The 16,773-nt window shown below is 41.5% G+C and overlaps 1 protein-coding gene across 1 annotated transcript; it reads left to right on the top strand.

The window, feature by feature from the left end:
• Nucleotides 1-4,193: 4,193 nt before the first annotated feature.
• sdr42e2 (short chain dehydrogenase/reductase family 42E, member 2) lies at nt 4,194-16,180 on the top strand (the record flags this gene model as incomplete). The annotated part of the gene is made up of 12 exons (XM_080511910.1): nt 4,194-4,613; nt 5,405-5,500; nt 6,583-6,640; nt 7,749-7,867; nt 7,992-8,067; nt 9,522-9,604; nt 10,421-10,558; nt 10,641-10,706; nt 10,786-10,849; nt 10,944-11,017; nt 13,368-13,598; nt 16,097-16,180. 12 exons carry the CDS (start codon nt 4,194-4,196, stop codon nt 16,178-16,180), a joined length of 1,509 nt encoding a protein of 502 aa, XP_080368036.1.
• Between the last annotated feature and the right edge of the window lie 593 nt (nt 16,181-16,773).

Genomic DNA, 16,773 nt, shown 5'->3' with positions numbered 1-16,773 from the left:
TCAAAATAAAATTAATTGGTCAAATGGACCCAAGTTTTTGTTTTTGTTTTTAATAAAGTGGTCTGTGCCACGGCAACACTTCCACTGCTGCCTTTTCTACATAATAAGACTAAATGCAGCCAGAGGTGCTGAAGTACATCAACACATGTTTCATTAAAAAGCAGGAGAGTGCATTTATAAGTGTGCCATGATTCGACCCTTTCCCCCACGAATACCCGCAGTTTATTGCCAAATTGCTTCTACATGAAGGCGCTCCAATCATCTGGAGCTTGAGTTTTTTTTCTCCCCTCTTTAATTACGTTCAGTGCATTCGGCTGTCCACTCAGGTTTGGCAATCTGTCTTCTGTCTGCTAAATAAAACATGAAGCCTCTATTTCTGTCCTCTCCACTATGCTCAGGAAGTGGCTGCTGCTGTAGCTCACCTAGCCCGTTTTCACATCTGAGACACGTCTTCATTTGATGCCTGAGCTTTGATGGCCTCCAGCCTTTCTCCCACAACAGATCACTCTTTCTCAGACAATCGTTGGGCTTTCCTCTTTGTTTTGTTGTAGGCTGCAATTATTGTAAATTTCTTGTGCTCATAAAAGCTGAATGCGTATTGCGTCTTGAACTTAACCCACTTCCCAAAAACATGCTGCCATTAATAGTTATGTAAGTTCATGGAAACTTGAAAAATAGTACCTTAATATAAATTAATGATAGAAAAGTGTATGTTAAACAATAGAAAATATTAAGACGAAATATCGTTGGAGTTCTGATAAAATGACAATCCCCCCCCGAAAAAGACCAATGATTGCATTTAAGTCCAAATATTTCTTATTTTCAAATGGTCATCAACTGAATTTTGTTGGCAGCAGCTGAGTTGGGCAGAGGGCTGGACTTCACTGCAGGTCAAAGCTGACTGACAATGAATCTTTTTCTGATTGAATATTAATAGAGGAGTTATCATTATGCAGGGTTAGACAAAGTGAGGCACCTTAAGTCGTTCCTCTGTGTCTAACAGATAAAAGTGAAGACACTCGTTTGTCATTGAGACATGAGATCATGTTAACAAGTAAAAAAAATAAAAGGCAAACATGAGTAGATTTTGTTTTCCTGCCTTCACCCGTTGTAAGCTGGGATCAGCTGCAGATGGTATAAACGATAACCTTTTCCCCTTATGTTTATTGCTATTAATGATATTTGAACTATTAGTGTTTATAGGTAAAGGTCACACCACCTAATTTTTGTACACTGAGATGTAGTTACTGTATGATTCCCACACATTTCATTATATTTATGAACAAAATGTACATTTGAGTATATATCTGCGTGTGTGTGTGCGTGTGTGTGTGTGTTCAGACTTTACGGTAGAGCCGCGCCGGCCCGTGCGCGTCTCCTCCATTCATTACGGTAAAGCTGCTCAGGTGCGCGCGGGTGATTGACAGGTGAGGCCGGCGGCGCCTCGGAACAGACGAGAGTGCGTCTGTTGGATTGTTCGGTGAGCCACACGCAGGTGTGAATGCAAGACAACGACAGCGTTAAAAAGGTATGTTTATTAATTTTTCTGTAATTATCTCATGAGTCAGATTCCAGGTTAGGATCACGTGACGGCACAGGGACTCACATTGGGTTTTTTTTTTTTTTGGCGTTTGAATACTTAATATATTTACTCACAATGGTACTACAAAGGTTCTGTCACAATACATAGGAGGGTTTATTATTGAGGTGAAGTTGGTGGTCAGAGGTCATGGATGCCTTCTTTGCGATGCACATAGAAACTATTTAATACCAAATTAGTGGCATCAAAATCACAAGCAATAGAATGATCTGCAGGAGGAGCTGGCCAATGTGCTTCTCCCACAATCACAGACGATTGAATTATCCGCGGTTGGAGCTGTCCAATGTCCATTCTTCTCCCCGAATGGAAGGTCTGGCTGGTTTAAATACCGTTCAAGATACGGCTGAATATGTGAGTTACATGGGGATTACATATTCGGTGCAAAACAACCAGATTGAAAAGATAAATCAGAACATCAAGATCATCACAAAACATTGATCTTTGGTCAGAGACCCCTCACCATAAGTGGCTGAAACATTAACTTTTAGGTGTCTACAGTGTCTTCCTCATATTCTAAGGGGCAGAGCCCTGTTGGCAAGTGAAAAGAGCTGTCCCAGGAACTCCACCTCGCAAAAAAAAAAAATTAACTATGTTTAGTGTAATGTCAGACGTTGGAGTCCAAACTTCTCCATCGAGCTCCGCAAATCACGCACACACAAACCAGCTGTTGAGAACAGCATCCATCAAACAGTGGGATTAAACACAAAAACACATTCACTGTGAAGATCGCATTCATCCAGGATTCCTATATGTATACCTATTTTTCATTACTCTGGTCTTTCGTGGTACTCATCACGTATTAAAGTAGTACTTCATTACAAAAAGGGACGTCCCTTGGGGCTTATAAAAAAGCTTTCTCGAGAGAAGTTCATTGAGTTTTAACAAATGTCCCCAAGAAAACTTCTAAATATGTATCCTAACTAGTTATAATAATTATTGGCCCATGTGTATCGGCACATGATTATCGGTACACATATATCAGCACATGATTATCGGTACATATATATCAGCACATGTATATCGGTACTTCACAGCATGGAGAAACACAGAGAGAGAGAAAAAGAAATCTCTCCTTGAGACAGGCACAGAGAAGGAGAGAAGGGAGGGTGGGGGTGAGCTCGCTCTATTAGCACTCACACCCACACACACACACACACACACACACACACACACACACACACACACACACACACACACACACACACACACACACACACACACACACACACACACACACACACACACACACACACACTTATTATAGCCGCTCCCTTCCTCGGCGCACAGCCGAGGAGAGACAGGTCTGGAAAAATACTGCAACCGTAGTTTGAGAAAAACACTATAACAAAAATATATCAAAAGCACAAAAATCGTGGAACAACAACACAGATATCCACACAAACAACAAGACAACAAACAAACTCAGATAGTCGACTCATCCATACATCTAACCTACCAGCATGCTTTTGACGGCATTATTTCACACATAGTACAACATTTTTGCTACCTAAGGTATATAACGTTTAAACACCAGATAGCATCAGAAGTCATCCGTCTTCAGAGTGGGCATCTTCTGCATTTAAACATAGTTTTACACCTTCAGTCCAATTTAATGTCCTATCTCAGAGAAACATCTAAAACAAACAGACCTAAGGTCCTCCTAAAGAACTCTCAGGGTTTGCAGCCCACTTTCTAATGTGGCCTCATATAGAGGGCTTTTCAAACTGATTAGCGGCTTCTTACTATTCCAATTCTCACATATTCTCACATAGTTATACGTGTATTTACCATTTTCTCGTCACATACACTCTAAAACTCCAGGCCTTATCTTACTTCACAAATACGCATACATTCAGTTCCCAGCAAATATAATAAAAATAAAAACGTTAGAGAAATAAGGTTCTTATTAATTTCGAACAAAGCATTTTCCAAACTCTTCGCACAGCTATTCAAACAGGTATCGTACGGTACGAGGAACAGCAAAAAGATACCTCACAGCTTCAGAGTTACGCATCCATATGTAAAAAAAAAGTCTCATCTTCTTTATCTTTTTTCTTCTGATTTTTTTTCCATTGATTTATTTATTTGACTTTATTTGTGTGAATGCTGGATCTGCTTAGTGCATATAATTAGTCAGTGATATATGTTGCTATATGTCATGCACATTTATTATAAATAATGTGAATACAAAGCTTTAGTTGTGTTAAAAAGTTGTAGTGTGACAAGACATGAGAACAGAGTTTATCTCAGCATCTTTGAGAGCATGAATGAGCTGAGACTTACCTGGTTGAGTAAAGGATATTGATTGAAAGTAATTTGATGAATGATGGAAGAAATACAAAAGCTATTGAAGATGGCTGATGCATATAATAGATGGAGTCCTCAGTTGGAAACAATACAATGATTTTCAAAAGCTCCTGCAGTGATTTTAGAGTTATTTATTTATTCGTTGTATTTATTTGTGTTAAGAAATTCAAAGAGTTTGAAAAATATTGAAACTGTAATTCAAAAACTGTGCTGCGATTTAGCTCTGAGTAATCGCGCTCGCTGACACGACAGCGTTTATCTGCTTTTTAACCCAGTCAGGATATTGATGGAGCTGTGTGGCCCCAACATGAGTGAGAGCGGAGGCTCTCTTCCCTGCCATGGTGTCCCGCTCTTCCGCCTCCAAGCCGGCGGACACCACGTACACAACCTTCCTCACCTCACTCACCAGCCGTGGGTCAACCATCTGGCCCCGGCCGTGGCCTCCGGCCCGGCTGCGGCCGTGCGACACAGGGGGAACGGAGCCACGGCGGCCATCTGCAGCAACGTCGAGTGTGCGGTCTCCAGGCCGGCAGAGGAGGCGGCGGTGGGCCAGGGGGCCTCCGCGGGGAAGGTGGTGGTGACTGGAGGCGGAGGATACTTTGGCTCCAGGCTGGTGAGACAGTTGGCCCGTGAGGGGCTGCTGGTGGTTCTTCTGGACATGAACAAGCCTCCCTGCGATATTCCTGAGGGAGCCATCTTCTGTCAGGTATATGGGACACTCGAGTGCGTCTAATCTGACTTTAGTAATTTAGTAATGAATTCCAAATCATCCGATTCAGAATTACAATATAAGCACAAATAAGTTTGTCAGAAATGGTGATTTCATTTGACTTTCAGGTTTTTCCCTGATTCGTGTGCACAGTGATGCATATATTAATCCACTGGCCTTATATTTGCTAATTGTTTCTAATTAAATCTCAGTTTAGTCGCATTTGTAGGTTTTATCCCATTTAGTTTGTTTACCCATTCAATCCCAATTCTGATCGTTTTCCTTTATTATTGTCCTCTGCAAATAAAAAAATGTGTTACTTTGTGATGCGGCTCTATGTGGACGCTTGCATTTGCTTGCGTCGGTACGTCTGTGTGTTGGTGAGCGTGCTGGGTGGAAACAGACACAGATGAGTGATCCGTTTCAGTGCAGCAGCTGCTGACTGGGTCAGAGAGGGTGGAGGCATGATTCAGGTTTCACCTGCAGGCCCCTTGGCACACTTACCTTAATGATTAGTGTCTTTTGAAGGCCCCGTAAGGACTCACGCATGCACACTATTTGCCACACTTCCTGTGAAACACAGCAATTTGTCCAAGTGTTTTCTGGAAAGACCAGTCTTGTGTCATCAATGCAATCCAAATTAAATTTGCGGAGTAGGTTTGAAGCATGGAAACAGCTCCAGTTCCTTCAGCCTGACGGTACAGGAGGCGGATGGATGGTCGGACGTGTGTGTATAGTTCACAGGCATCTATCGTCTGATGGCAGTTCTTCTTCTATCTTACTTACAGGGTGACATCCGGGATTATTCTTCCCTCTATAAAGTCTGTGAGGGCGCCGACTGCATATTCCACACAGCGTCGTACGGCATGACCGGACCCGACCAGGTGACTTATCTTCACGCCACAATTCAATCATTTCATTAAAGCACAAGGCAGGCAAGTCCTGGTCGACTGGTTGTTTGTTGCCACCCTTTAGTGACATTCCTACGAAAAGGAGTGGCAGTAAATATTGCAAAGACATGCTCTTGCATCGTTATGCTTCTTTATTTCGAACAAATGTAGATGCCGTAAGCGGTGCAAGTGATCAAGATGTACCAAATGAGCCACTTAAAATTTCATGTCTCGCCTGAAGTAGGAACTGGTTCGTTAGTCTCAGGAAAGTTCCAGGTGGAACCTCGGGAGACAAAGAAATCGGACTGTAGTTTACATAAAAACAAATATAAATAAACATTTTATTTGATTTTTGCTTTAAATAGAGAGGTAATAAGCCTTCATAATTATATAAAATCTAAGTTTTTAATCAATGAATACAAGTGTCAAGAAAATCTACTTGACTCATTTTTTTCCCGAGAAGTATACGAACTCTCTTGTGTTATATTATATTAAATTGGCCTCCCTCCACATGAACTTTTCTCTTCTTGCCCATTACCTTTTTTTAAATTTAATACATTTTTTTCAACTTAATTGCTGGTGGAAAAAAACACATGAATTTCACAAAATGGACATGCTGAGGGAGATCTAATCTAATCTAATAATAATAATGATCTAGTTCATTGTCAATTTTTAATGTAACCAGTGCAAACTTTTCTTTAAACAAAACCATTGATGAAATCCTAGCTAACTTTTATGACCCATGAAATGCTGGATGGAACTTTTTCAAACGTTTTCAAAGTGAAGGGAATTCTCCTTCATGGCTGACCTTTGCCATTTTTGTTAATTATGTCACGATCAATCAATAAAACGATCGACTCCTCATCTCAATTAAAAACATTTGATCTCCTGACATATTCCAGTAAAGATGTTCATGCACTCATATGTCTTCACGCATCTTCACGAGAGAGTCCCATGTCGTGTTCATGGTGGTAAACCAGGGTAAATTGCTGGAGAGATTCTATTTTTTGTTTATTACCACAATGCCCTCATGAAAGATGCACGGAATGATTTTTCTTTACTCTCTGGCTTCCAAGTTGAGGAAAGAGCAGGTGGAGTCCATCAACATTGGCGGGACCAATAACGTCATCAACGGTGAGACGATGTGAAACTTTTCCTCCGCTGTGCAACGCAGATGTTATGAAATGATTGTTGATTATCGTTAGAACGCTGTTCGGTTTGGCGGTTGGGGATCGCGGCGGGAAACGATGGTGTGGTGTTCACATTTTCATGATTTGCATGATGTGTAAATAGTCCACGTTTGGATAAAAGAGTCCCGAGACCTGTACTACGAACCGTGATGAACATATCCAGGATCTCGTTCTGTTTCCTGGGTTGACTTATCCAGACATGTGCGATCCTGTTCCCATCCGGTTGTTTGGAGGCTGAGTTTCTCTTCTGTGAGTGTTTTGTGTTGGAATATTAATTCATCGCCGTGACGGCACGACGAGTTCTGCATTCCATAAATGTTTTTGCACTTCGGTCCGGTGTGATCGTTAACCTCATTGTTACAGATCAACCCTCGTGGAGCGAAAAAGACTTGGAACAAATCAAGAACAAAAACGTCCTTCTCAGTGACCAGGATTTATTTTGTTACGTCAAAAAGATCGCTCTAAATTAATTCCCCCTCTCCGCTGCAGCTCAGCGTTGAACCCGCACACCAATCACCATCATTTAAGAAAAGGCATTTTCCAAGACATCTGATTGGTCAGGGGGCTGAGCTGAGTGTCGTCGTAGGGAAAACCCAGGGTTAAACCTGAAGTTATCGCAATATGAGAAAACCCAGCGTCGTGGTACAGGCCTCTGGTGTAGTTTACAGGTCAAATCAAATCAAATTTGCCGAATAATCCAATTCTAAAAAAATCTTTGTCAACATTTAAAAGAAGCCAGCACTCTAAAGAATCCTGCTCTGGTTTAAATACAAGTGTAGTTAAAAGACTTAAAGCAGCAATAAAGCCTAACAATAAAGCTTTTCCAAGATTCCAGGTCTGGGTTAAAGAGCCAGACTCTTATTGAAAGAATCTGGGTGTGTTGAAAGACTTTGAATGGTCAGGCCCAGCCTTTAAGAGTTCCCATCAGGGTCTTGTTTGAGGAGTTTGGGTTTTGTTTAAAGAATTCTGGTCTGTTTCAAAAAAGGTCTGGCTAAAGTGAGAGTACACTCGTCTGAGTATGCTACCTTGCTGTGTGATTTGCTCTGTTTAAGTGTGTAAGGAGAGGAGCATTCCCCGCCTGGTGTACACCGGCACCGTCAACGCCGTGTTCACGGGCAAACCAATAGTGAATGGCGATGAAGCTTCAGTGCCCTTTGTGTGTCCTGACGTGGTGAGCACGAATCCAGTTGGAAATGATTGACATATAAACAAACACAGACACGGAATTCCACATCCGCAACGCTTCGGAGTACTGTACTGGGGAATATACTGTATTCTTTCTCTCTCTCTTCCAGCACACTGACCACTACTCCAGAACCAAAGCGGTGGCGGAGCAGATGGTGCTCTCTGCTAACGGATGCTCCCTGAAAGGTGTGAAACAATGCGTGTAATGACAGAATTACACGGAGAGGGGCAATTCAGAGGAGGCTGCCACCCACTTTCTACCTTCTCTGTAAAAAAAAAAAAGAAAAAACAACCTGTTTGCAACTGAAGAGATTGGCCAGGACAGGACCAAAGTGGTGGTTGCCATGGCGACTCGACGTGCAATTCAATACATAGCAGTGACGCCGGTTTAAATTTAGAGCCTGGCCATCAAGGCAGACACACACACACACACACACATACAACATACACATTTTACTAATCATCTGATACAGTTGGTGAGCTTTACGTGAGCGGGTGTGAACCCCGCCGTTCTCTCTGTAACGCTACACCCCATCACTGACCACCACCTTATATATCTAATTAAGCTCAGGGCAGGGACGCGTCTCACTCCTTACAGCAAGTCAACATATCTGCTTCCCACTGAAAGACATGGTGGCAAGATGAATCCTGAGAAGTTGTGCAAAGGAAATGCGGTCAAGACTTCTTCTCGTCTTATTTAAATGAAGAGAATTCATGGGTTATTTATATATTTGATTCTTGTACTCTTTCACTATGGTGAAAATTGCTGTACTTTAAAAAATTTTTTTTTTTTAGGTTAACTCAATTTTCAGCAACACAGTGGATTCTTGGAAAACCTATTCAAGCTACTACACGCTGGGGCCCTTTGATTCAGATCCACACTGTTGAAACTATAACCAAATTCCTCAATAAATGTTTAAAATCTATAAACAGCAACTGGACTAAACCCAGACTGGAGAAACACATGGGCTCATTTACAGTAATCCTGAATTCTTTGAACTAATTACACATGCAAGTTTTTCTAAGTTTTGGATGAAATTCTGTTAATGTTGAGTAAAAGTATAACAGGCGACACACGTTTGCCACAGAACTTTATCCTACAATGCCCTTGGTGTTGCTCCTAATAATGTAATGTGGTTCTATTACTTGTGCTTTGGACACTTCAAATACATTAATGAAACCTTTAGAAAAATAAGCCCATCTCGTTTAATGTGGGATGGCTCGCCACTGGTAGTGTGTGGACAAAACAGAAGTTGATTAGTTCCATTATTTCTACATTTTCTCAAGTAATCTAATATTTGTTTGATCTATAAAACATTAGAAGACCTTGAAACGTGTCAATTTGTCAAACCAACAATAAAACATGTTTAATTTACTATAATGGCAGAACCAGAAGCCCCCAGAAGTGTATATTTTTCTTGAATTGATTTCAGTGACAAAACATATTATTCCTATTTTCCAAAAATAGTCATCAGTTCAACACTTGATTGACAAACACAAGGAGAAACATTTATGCATTTCTATTATGAGAAATAACTTCTCAAAATAACTTCTTGTCCCCAATAAATTAATAGATTCATAAAAAGAATAAAGGAGCAAACAGAAGGCTTAAATCACATCTATTGTTTTTTCTTCTGAAGATGGGGGTCTCCTGCGGACCTGCGTCCTGCGGCCTTGCGGTATCTACGGCCCTGAGGAGAGGAGACACCTGCACAGAGTGATGGTGAGGCACTGATCTACGACGATGATATAGGGTCTTTTCATATTGAATGACGTCTTATGCATTAGAGGGGGAAACACACACGCCGTTACACCCACAGCCTCCCTTACAGAAAGCATTCCAGTCTGAACTCTTTGCATTATTGATGGAGCTCCACTGGTGTCCGGTTGCAGCAGCCCTTTTTTTAGTCTTTTCACTATGAGGGTCGTCAGCGCAGCCTGGTGAAGGGATGCACGTTGGTTGTGTGTGGCGTAGAAAGGCCTCGAATCTGATTTTTACTCTTCTGCTTTTTAACCTTTCCCTATTATCCTAGAACTAGTGTGTGTGTGTGTGTGTGTGTGTGTGTGTGTGTGTGTGTGTGTGTGTGTGTGTGTGTGTGTGTGTGTGTGTGTGTGTATGTGTGTGTGTGTGTGTGTGTGTGTGTGTGTGTGTGTGTGTGTGTGTGTGTGTGTGTGTGTGTGTGTGTCGAAGTCTTTGCCTTGTGATACAAGTCGAGCAAGTTGATTTCTAAAACATGTTTTTATTTTAAAAAATCAGTGTTTTCTGCTGGTGGAGATCAAAATTCCCCCAAAATATTAGCTTTATCTCAGAATGGGACTTTAACTCCCTAATTTTAATGAATTACAAAAAAAAAAGGTAACCTAATAAATAGACAACGCCTTGCAAATAAGAATGTTTTTTTTTTTTTTTTTTTTTTTGCTTTTGCAATGCTATTAAAATGTAAAACAACATAATGTCACATTATATTCTAGAAGGAAATCCCTTTTTTTGGGGGGGGATAACATCACAAAAGTGTCTTCTCGTCATCCCTCCGTCCAGATGAACGTGGAGCGCCGGCTCTTCAGTTTCAGGTTTGGTGACCCCCACGCCAGGATGAACTGGGTACACGTGAATAACCTGGTGCTGGCCCACACGCTGGCAGCCGAGGCTCTGACCCCCAAGAGGAGCTGCGTCGCCGTGAGTCGAACTACAAACCCTGAACATCCACGATAAAACCACGCGTTACCTTGTCGACATACTAATATCACTCCTGTTGCAGAGTGGACAAGCCTACTTCATCAACGACGGCGTCTCAGTCAATTTGTTTGAGTGGCTGTCGCCTCTGGTGAGTCGGTGACAGAAGACAGACGAGAATGCCTGAAGGCGCTCGCCGACTGAACTCAGTTTGTATCCTATTTTTCCAGTTCGAGCTGCTGGGCTACAAGAGGCCGTTACTGGGTCTGCCTGTCTCACTCGTCTACTCAGCAGGTAGCTCACCTCTCTCGTTCTCGTCGCCTCATCGTTTGCTCATATCAAGTATGGCGAGTTGCGGCTGACCTTTTTCCGGTTCTCCTGTTTCAAGCCATCCTGGTGGAATATCTGCATGTTGTTCTGAGACCCGTGATAAAAGTGCCTCTTCTTTTGACGAGAAGTGAGGTGAGTTTTCCTAAAAGCGATCGAGAGGACCAAAGTTGAGCGAATCCCAGACTTATAAGTATTGGCACTCTTTTGGATTTTGACATGACTAAAGATAGCACACACTTGACAGAGGTACACTTATAGCCCTTTAAGCACAGAAACACACCAACGAGGTAATAAATATGTCCACAACAGTATGTGGACTGTGTTGTCGAAGAGAACAAAGCAGGATGCGCTATGAACAAAAAGTGGTTTATCAAAGGCAGGACAATGTACCAGACATCGTTTCAAAATGTATGTTACTTTGATCCACGTCACTTAATAAAGATTAAAGGTCTCTCATCACGACCTCCAGGGGTCTTGTACTTACATGTTGATGCTTAATACCACAAAATAACTTGGTAGAGTTCAGATTTTAAAGGCTCTGGGTTGTTTTAGTTCGACGGGAAACAAAAACCTCCATGTAGAAACGTTTTGTAAAAGCAGCTTCTTTGTAGCCTGACCTGAAAGAAGTTGAAGTGAAAGGCGTTAACACTCATGAAGAGGGGGACTCACTCTGTCCTTGTAGAGTTTCCAGCACTGTGGGGCTCGTGCATGCAGATGTACCTACCTAATTGAAAGTATGTGTCTTGAAGATTGGGTTACCTCCTCACTCATGAGTAGGATCTTGTTTAAGTCTCTCCTGCGACAGTGAAGGCAGACTTCATTAAGGTGGGTATTTTCCTATCACCCCCCCCCCCCCCCCCCATGTTATCTTATGTGCATCAATTATGGAAAACTACAGTAAACCTTGAATCAATTCTGCAAAATTGGCAGATAGAATGAGAAAAGGCACGTTTGCATGACCATACCTGAAACCATTCCTTAAAAAAATAAACAACAATACAAGAGGTTATGAGGTTTCTGTTATGGTCAGATCTTTTTGATGCGTCTTAAGGAGCGTGTGCGTCGAGGACTGTAAGGTCCTCATGAAAGTGTGATGAGGCAGAAACCAAAGCTGAGGGCCTTCACCTGGAGCCCATTCTGTCAAGCAGCTGCTGCCCGGGGGATCGATCGTTGTCCTCTGAATAAATCATAAACCGCTGCGGGTCAGCCCTGGAAGTTCGATATAGAGTTTGCAGGAAGTGACCTCAGCGCATCGGCTGTTGCCATGGCGAGCGAAGGTGGTCAGCATCTGGCCTGGGCGTCTCGGGGCTCTGACAGAAGATGTGTGTAGATTTGAACATTTTCACTACCAGATAAATGACTTAAAATCTAAAGAGTGACATCAAGGTAGATTTTTTTTTTTTTTTTTTTTTAACTGTAAATAATCACAAGACTCTCTTAGAATATCCACCTCTAAATATGACACATTTAAACACGCTCTCAACGTGAACACTGAAACCTGACAAACTCAAGTAGAACTGGATTCCATCCCTGTTGTGAAGACGGGATCACTGCCAGAGCCGTTCACTTTCTCACATTAGACTGTTTACCCGGTCCAAATGAAAATAGCTCATAAAGTCTATTAACCCATTAAGCACTGTGGCAAAATGTACATAATCTTGCCTTTGGAGGTACTTGTAATTTGAACATGTTTTCACAATATGTGTCAATATATGTATAAAAACCAGCCGATACAGTGATGCATCTGGTTTAAAAAAAAAAAATACAGAAAAGTCAGAGGTTATGTTTTATTCTTTTTCAGCAGATGAAGGTTTCACGTTACATATTTTTTTAAGCAGTATTTTTATTCTCCTTTCACTTTGTACCGACTACCATTCTTTCACTCCCCTATTCCAAGCAATTCAAGCGACGTCCTCTCTGACAATCAGACTTCGCCGTAGCGTCTGGGAGCAGTGATTGATTTATCTGATGTGTGAGAGACCAGAAGGAATTCCAATGGCTCATCTGCGTAACGGACCAATGTTTATTCATGATGACTGTCGGGTCTAACTCAATGAGCAGGGATCGGTTTGGTCTGTAGCATTTCTAAGAAACTGCACATCATATGTCGGACAATTTGTCATTCAGCTGTGGATACCTGAAGATGTATGTCGACTGATGCCGTTTCACATCACGTGGCAGGAAAAAACATTTATGTGGGAGAATGAACAAAGTACTTCACTGCCATCTGACCTTCTTCCATCAGTGAGTGCATGTGACATGCAGACACCTAACCCCCCCCCGACAGTAAGCAGATGCAGTAACTGGAGGCACCCATCAGTCGCAGGTTATCACAGTGTAACGCTAAGCTTGATGAATTGAGGTTAATCTGAAGCAATTAGCCCAACTGGCCTTCAGCCTGGTCCACTAGTCTTTGGTCTCCAATATGGGAGATTTTCTAATTAACGTCAACTCCTGATAAGAATGTATATTCCACTTCCAGGTCAAGAACATTGCTGTGACCCATACCTTCAAAATTGACAAGGCCCGCCGAGAGCTGGGTTACAACCCCGACACCTACAGCCTGGCGGATTCCGTGGAGCTTTACCTGAAGTCCAGAGAGCCGAGTTCCAGGTCTTCTCTCTTCGACCTCTCACTGACCTCCCAGCTGCTTCAACACCGAGTCCTGCTGCTGCTGCTGGGCCTCAGCCTGGTGCTACTCACGTTATCCTGTGTACTTCACTTTTAACAAGAGCCTGATGTCTGCCAAAGGTTGACCTGGATGCAGAAAAACAAAAATAAAGTGGAATTTTCCGTCTGTGGTGAAAATTTCCACAAAATCGCTAACAGACAGCAGACAAATATATACAGATGATTTTATAACGTCCGTGGCTGACTCAAATATGCTGGACATACACCAACATAATAAGCTATCCTTGACATTTCATACCAAACTCAGTCTTTATCACTGTAACATTTTAGGTTGTTTTTTTCTGATGAAACGACTTTGTCAAAGCTTTTAATAATGCCTAAAAGTGACAGATGTCAGTTTTAGATCAAATTCTACTAATGCAATGAGCTATGCGATAAAATACACCTCAAGAATGTCAGGTTATGTGTATCTTGATTGTTAGTATGTGGCGTTCCTCTTTAAACCTTTACATTATTAGAGTGCGTCTGATTTGAATATGCTGAAAGTGGCTGAAAAGTATTAAAGATAAGCCATGTGAATGTTTTCTTGATGGAATCAATTTATGTGTATTAATGCAGTATGGATTTGCTATGAAATGATTTTATGAACACAAACTCCTCACTTTGTATTAGAGAATATGCAAATTCTTGTGTTGTAATCCAAGCATGCTTCCAATTTGTATGATAAAATTGTTGTGATTTGCACATATTTGGAATGCAATTACTATTGAAGTAGTCATTTTGTACACTTTTAGAAATAAAACCAATTCCAACGGATGCAATGGTCATGTGTGTACGCTCCAATTTGGTTACTTTAAAAATGGCCGGTGAAGCGTTATACATGAATCGGCCACATGAGGGCGTACTACAATAACCACCAGAGATGCTTCCTGCGTAGTAATCCTTTATCAACAAAAGCGATAAAAATGAGACGCGTCTTGTGAGTCTTTGGGAACCAGTGATTCCGCCGTCGAGATGTATTCAAGTTAAAAGAACAAAACCGAAAATTGCTGGCAGCGGTGGGATTCGAACCCACGCCATCGAAATGACTGGAGCCTAAATCCAGCGCCTTAGACCACTCGGCCACGCTACCATACAGCGCGCTTAACCCCAGGTTTGGTTAAGTAGTGTATTGTGGCATGTGTAGTTGACAATGGTTAAATATACATTTTTTATGTTCTTCTAAATCGGGATCTCCACTCCGAGAAACATCCACTGCTGTCGATGTACCTAACCAATAACTGCAGTGGGGTTTTGAGGAGTTTGTACGCAATGGTATTGTAGTAAGATTGGATTTCAAAACAAGAGAAGGAATGTGGCCACAGTGAGCACACCTGAAATAATTATCTAAGGTCATGGTGTTTGTTCTTCTATTCAAGCAAAGTCATACTGGAACATTCTGGGAGTGTGGTTTAGTTTAGGATCTTTGATCTCTCTCTGAACAAAGCAGCGGATTTACACTTTGATCAAATTTATCGATGACCTCATTCTAATTCAAATGCTTCACCTGTAAAGAGAAGTAAATACTTGATCAAATGAAAGTAAAACTCAACCCAATGATTCGAGACTCAGCTGGGATGATGAGCGCTGCAGCGTCCTCTGCTGGACGGTGAAGGTCCTGCATATCTAACCTACAATAAAACCTATTGGAAAGGCACAAAAATGCAAGTTTTGCTATACAATTCTTGGAAGCAATCAATATTAGTATATATTGTTAACAATAGTATCATGCAGTGCTGTATGGCGTTTGGGAAAGCTATAGGATTATGAAACAATGACTGCTTTATTTAAAAAGAAACATGAATTGTGTGAATGCAGCTCCTGAGCAGTCAAAGGCCTTGCTTTATGACTGAATAAAGAGATTATTCATTTCACTGATAAATATCGCATGAACAGACAAATCAGAAATTGCATGATCATTCAATTGATTGGCATTGCAAACATATGAAACAAAGTCATAATCTTTAAAGTGAAACTAGTTTGCCAGTAGTGTTTGAAGACTATACTTTTTAAAGTGGAATGAAATATTAAAATTTATGTGTGACCGATTGTTGTGACTTGTGACCAAATGCAGTTGCTACCAAAGACCATAAACTAACAATATGCATTTAAACCAAAGTTACTCTTAACCGTTTCACCCATTGCTCACAAACAAATCTAACCGGGCCTTTGTTTTGAGGGCAACAATGTGAAAATACAAACACTGGTTGTCAAAGGCTTGTTTTCTTGGCATTGGCGTGGCAATACAACAAAATATACATTTTATATTTACAATAATGACTTACCTACTAATGCTGATTACGGAGCCATTCAAATGGAGCATTTCACAGATGGAGCAGGTCTATTTTACATGCATGTTCATGTGGTGTTACATACCAACCGTTGACATTGATAAAGCTTTTGACAGAGCACCGGAAATTATAAGAACCCATTAACCCATTGCTCTTTGTCACATCTTAAACCTGTTAATTGTGCTCCGTGTAACTGATTCATGTTTGTCCAGCTGACTGAAGTGTGTAAGTCTGACCTGGATGTGCACAGACGGTCACTGTTTTTGAGCTGGCGGAGCTCCAGGAGCTGTCAGAGAGCCAGGAATGTGAGGAGGATTTGGCAAGGTTGCACTGAATTGGACCCAACTGTGTGTTCGTGGGATCGCAGCAATTCAATTCTCACGGAAAAGTTTACTGACACCAAAGATGTTTGAAAGTCTGCGTTTACTACTTTACCACCCACTTAAATAGCCCACGACTTAGCAGTGACATTGGGCTTGTTTATCTCATTTCCAAACAGTGACCATAAAAAAAGCCTCCGTTATGCAATGGCACAAGAATTTTCTTGTACATTTTAAAGCTCTTTAAGATCAGTGAGGTCATAGTGGCCACAAACAATGAAAACTACTGTTATATACAGAGAATATACCACGTGATGTGAATGCAGTGAAACGTAACTGGTCGCGTATAACTTAACAAGTCCAGGAAAGGCTCGCAAGCTGTGTTTTCAATAGATAACCCTTTTTTTTCTTTCCCTTGCCACAAAGTGTGATTGTCCATCACCCCTTGTGTTCTTGGTTCTAAATGAACTTGTTTATCATTGATCCGACTCTTGATATGAAGCTCCGGCGAGTGTGTTATCTGGTGCCTTTGTATAATCGAGTGACCGCACCATGCAAGCCCCTTGTATGGAAGTTTAGTGGATTTGCTGGGTGGAGAAATCTCAGT

The sequence above is a fragment of the Blennius ocellaris genome, assembly GCF_963422515.1.
Source record: "Blennius ocellaris genome assembly, chromosome: 16".
NCBI lineage: Eukaryota > Metazoa > Chordata > Actinopteri > Blenniiformes > Blenniidae > Blennius > Blennius ocellaris.
Note: the sequence above shows the minus strand (reverse complement) of the source record. Positions and strands in the feature narration are given on the sequence as shown.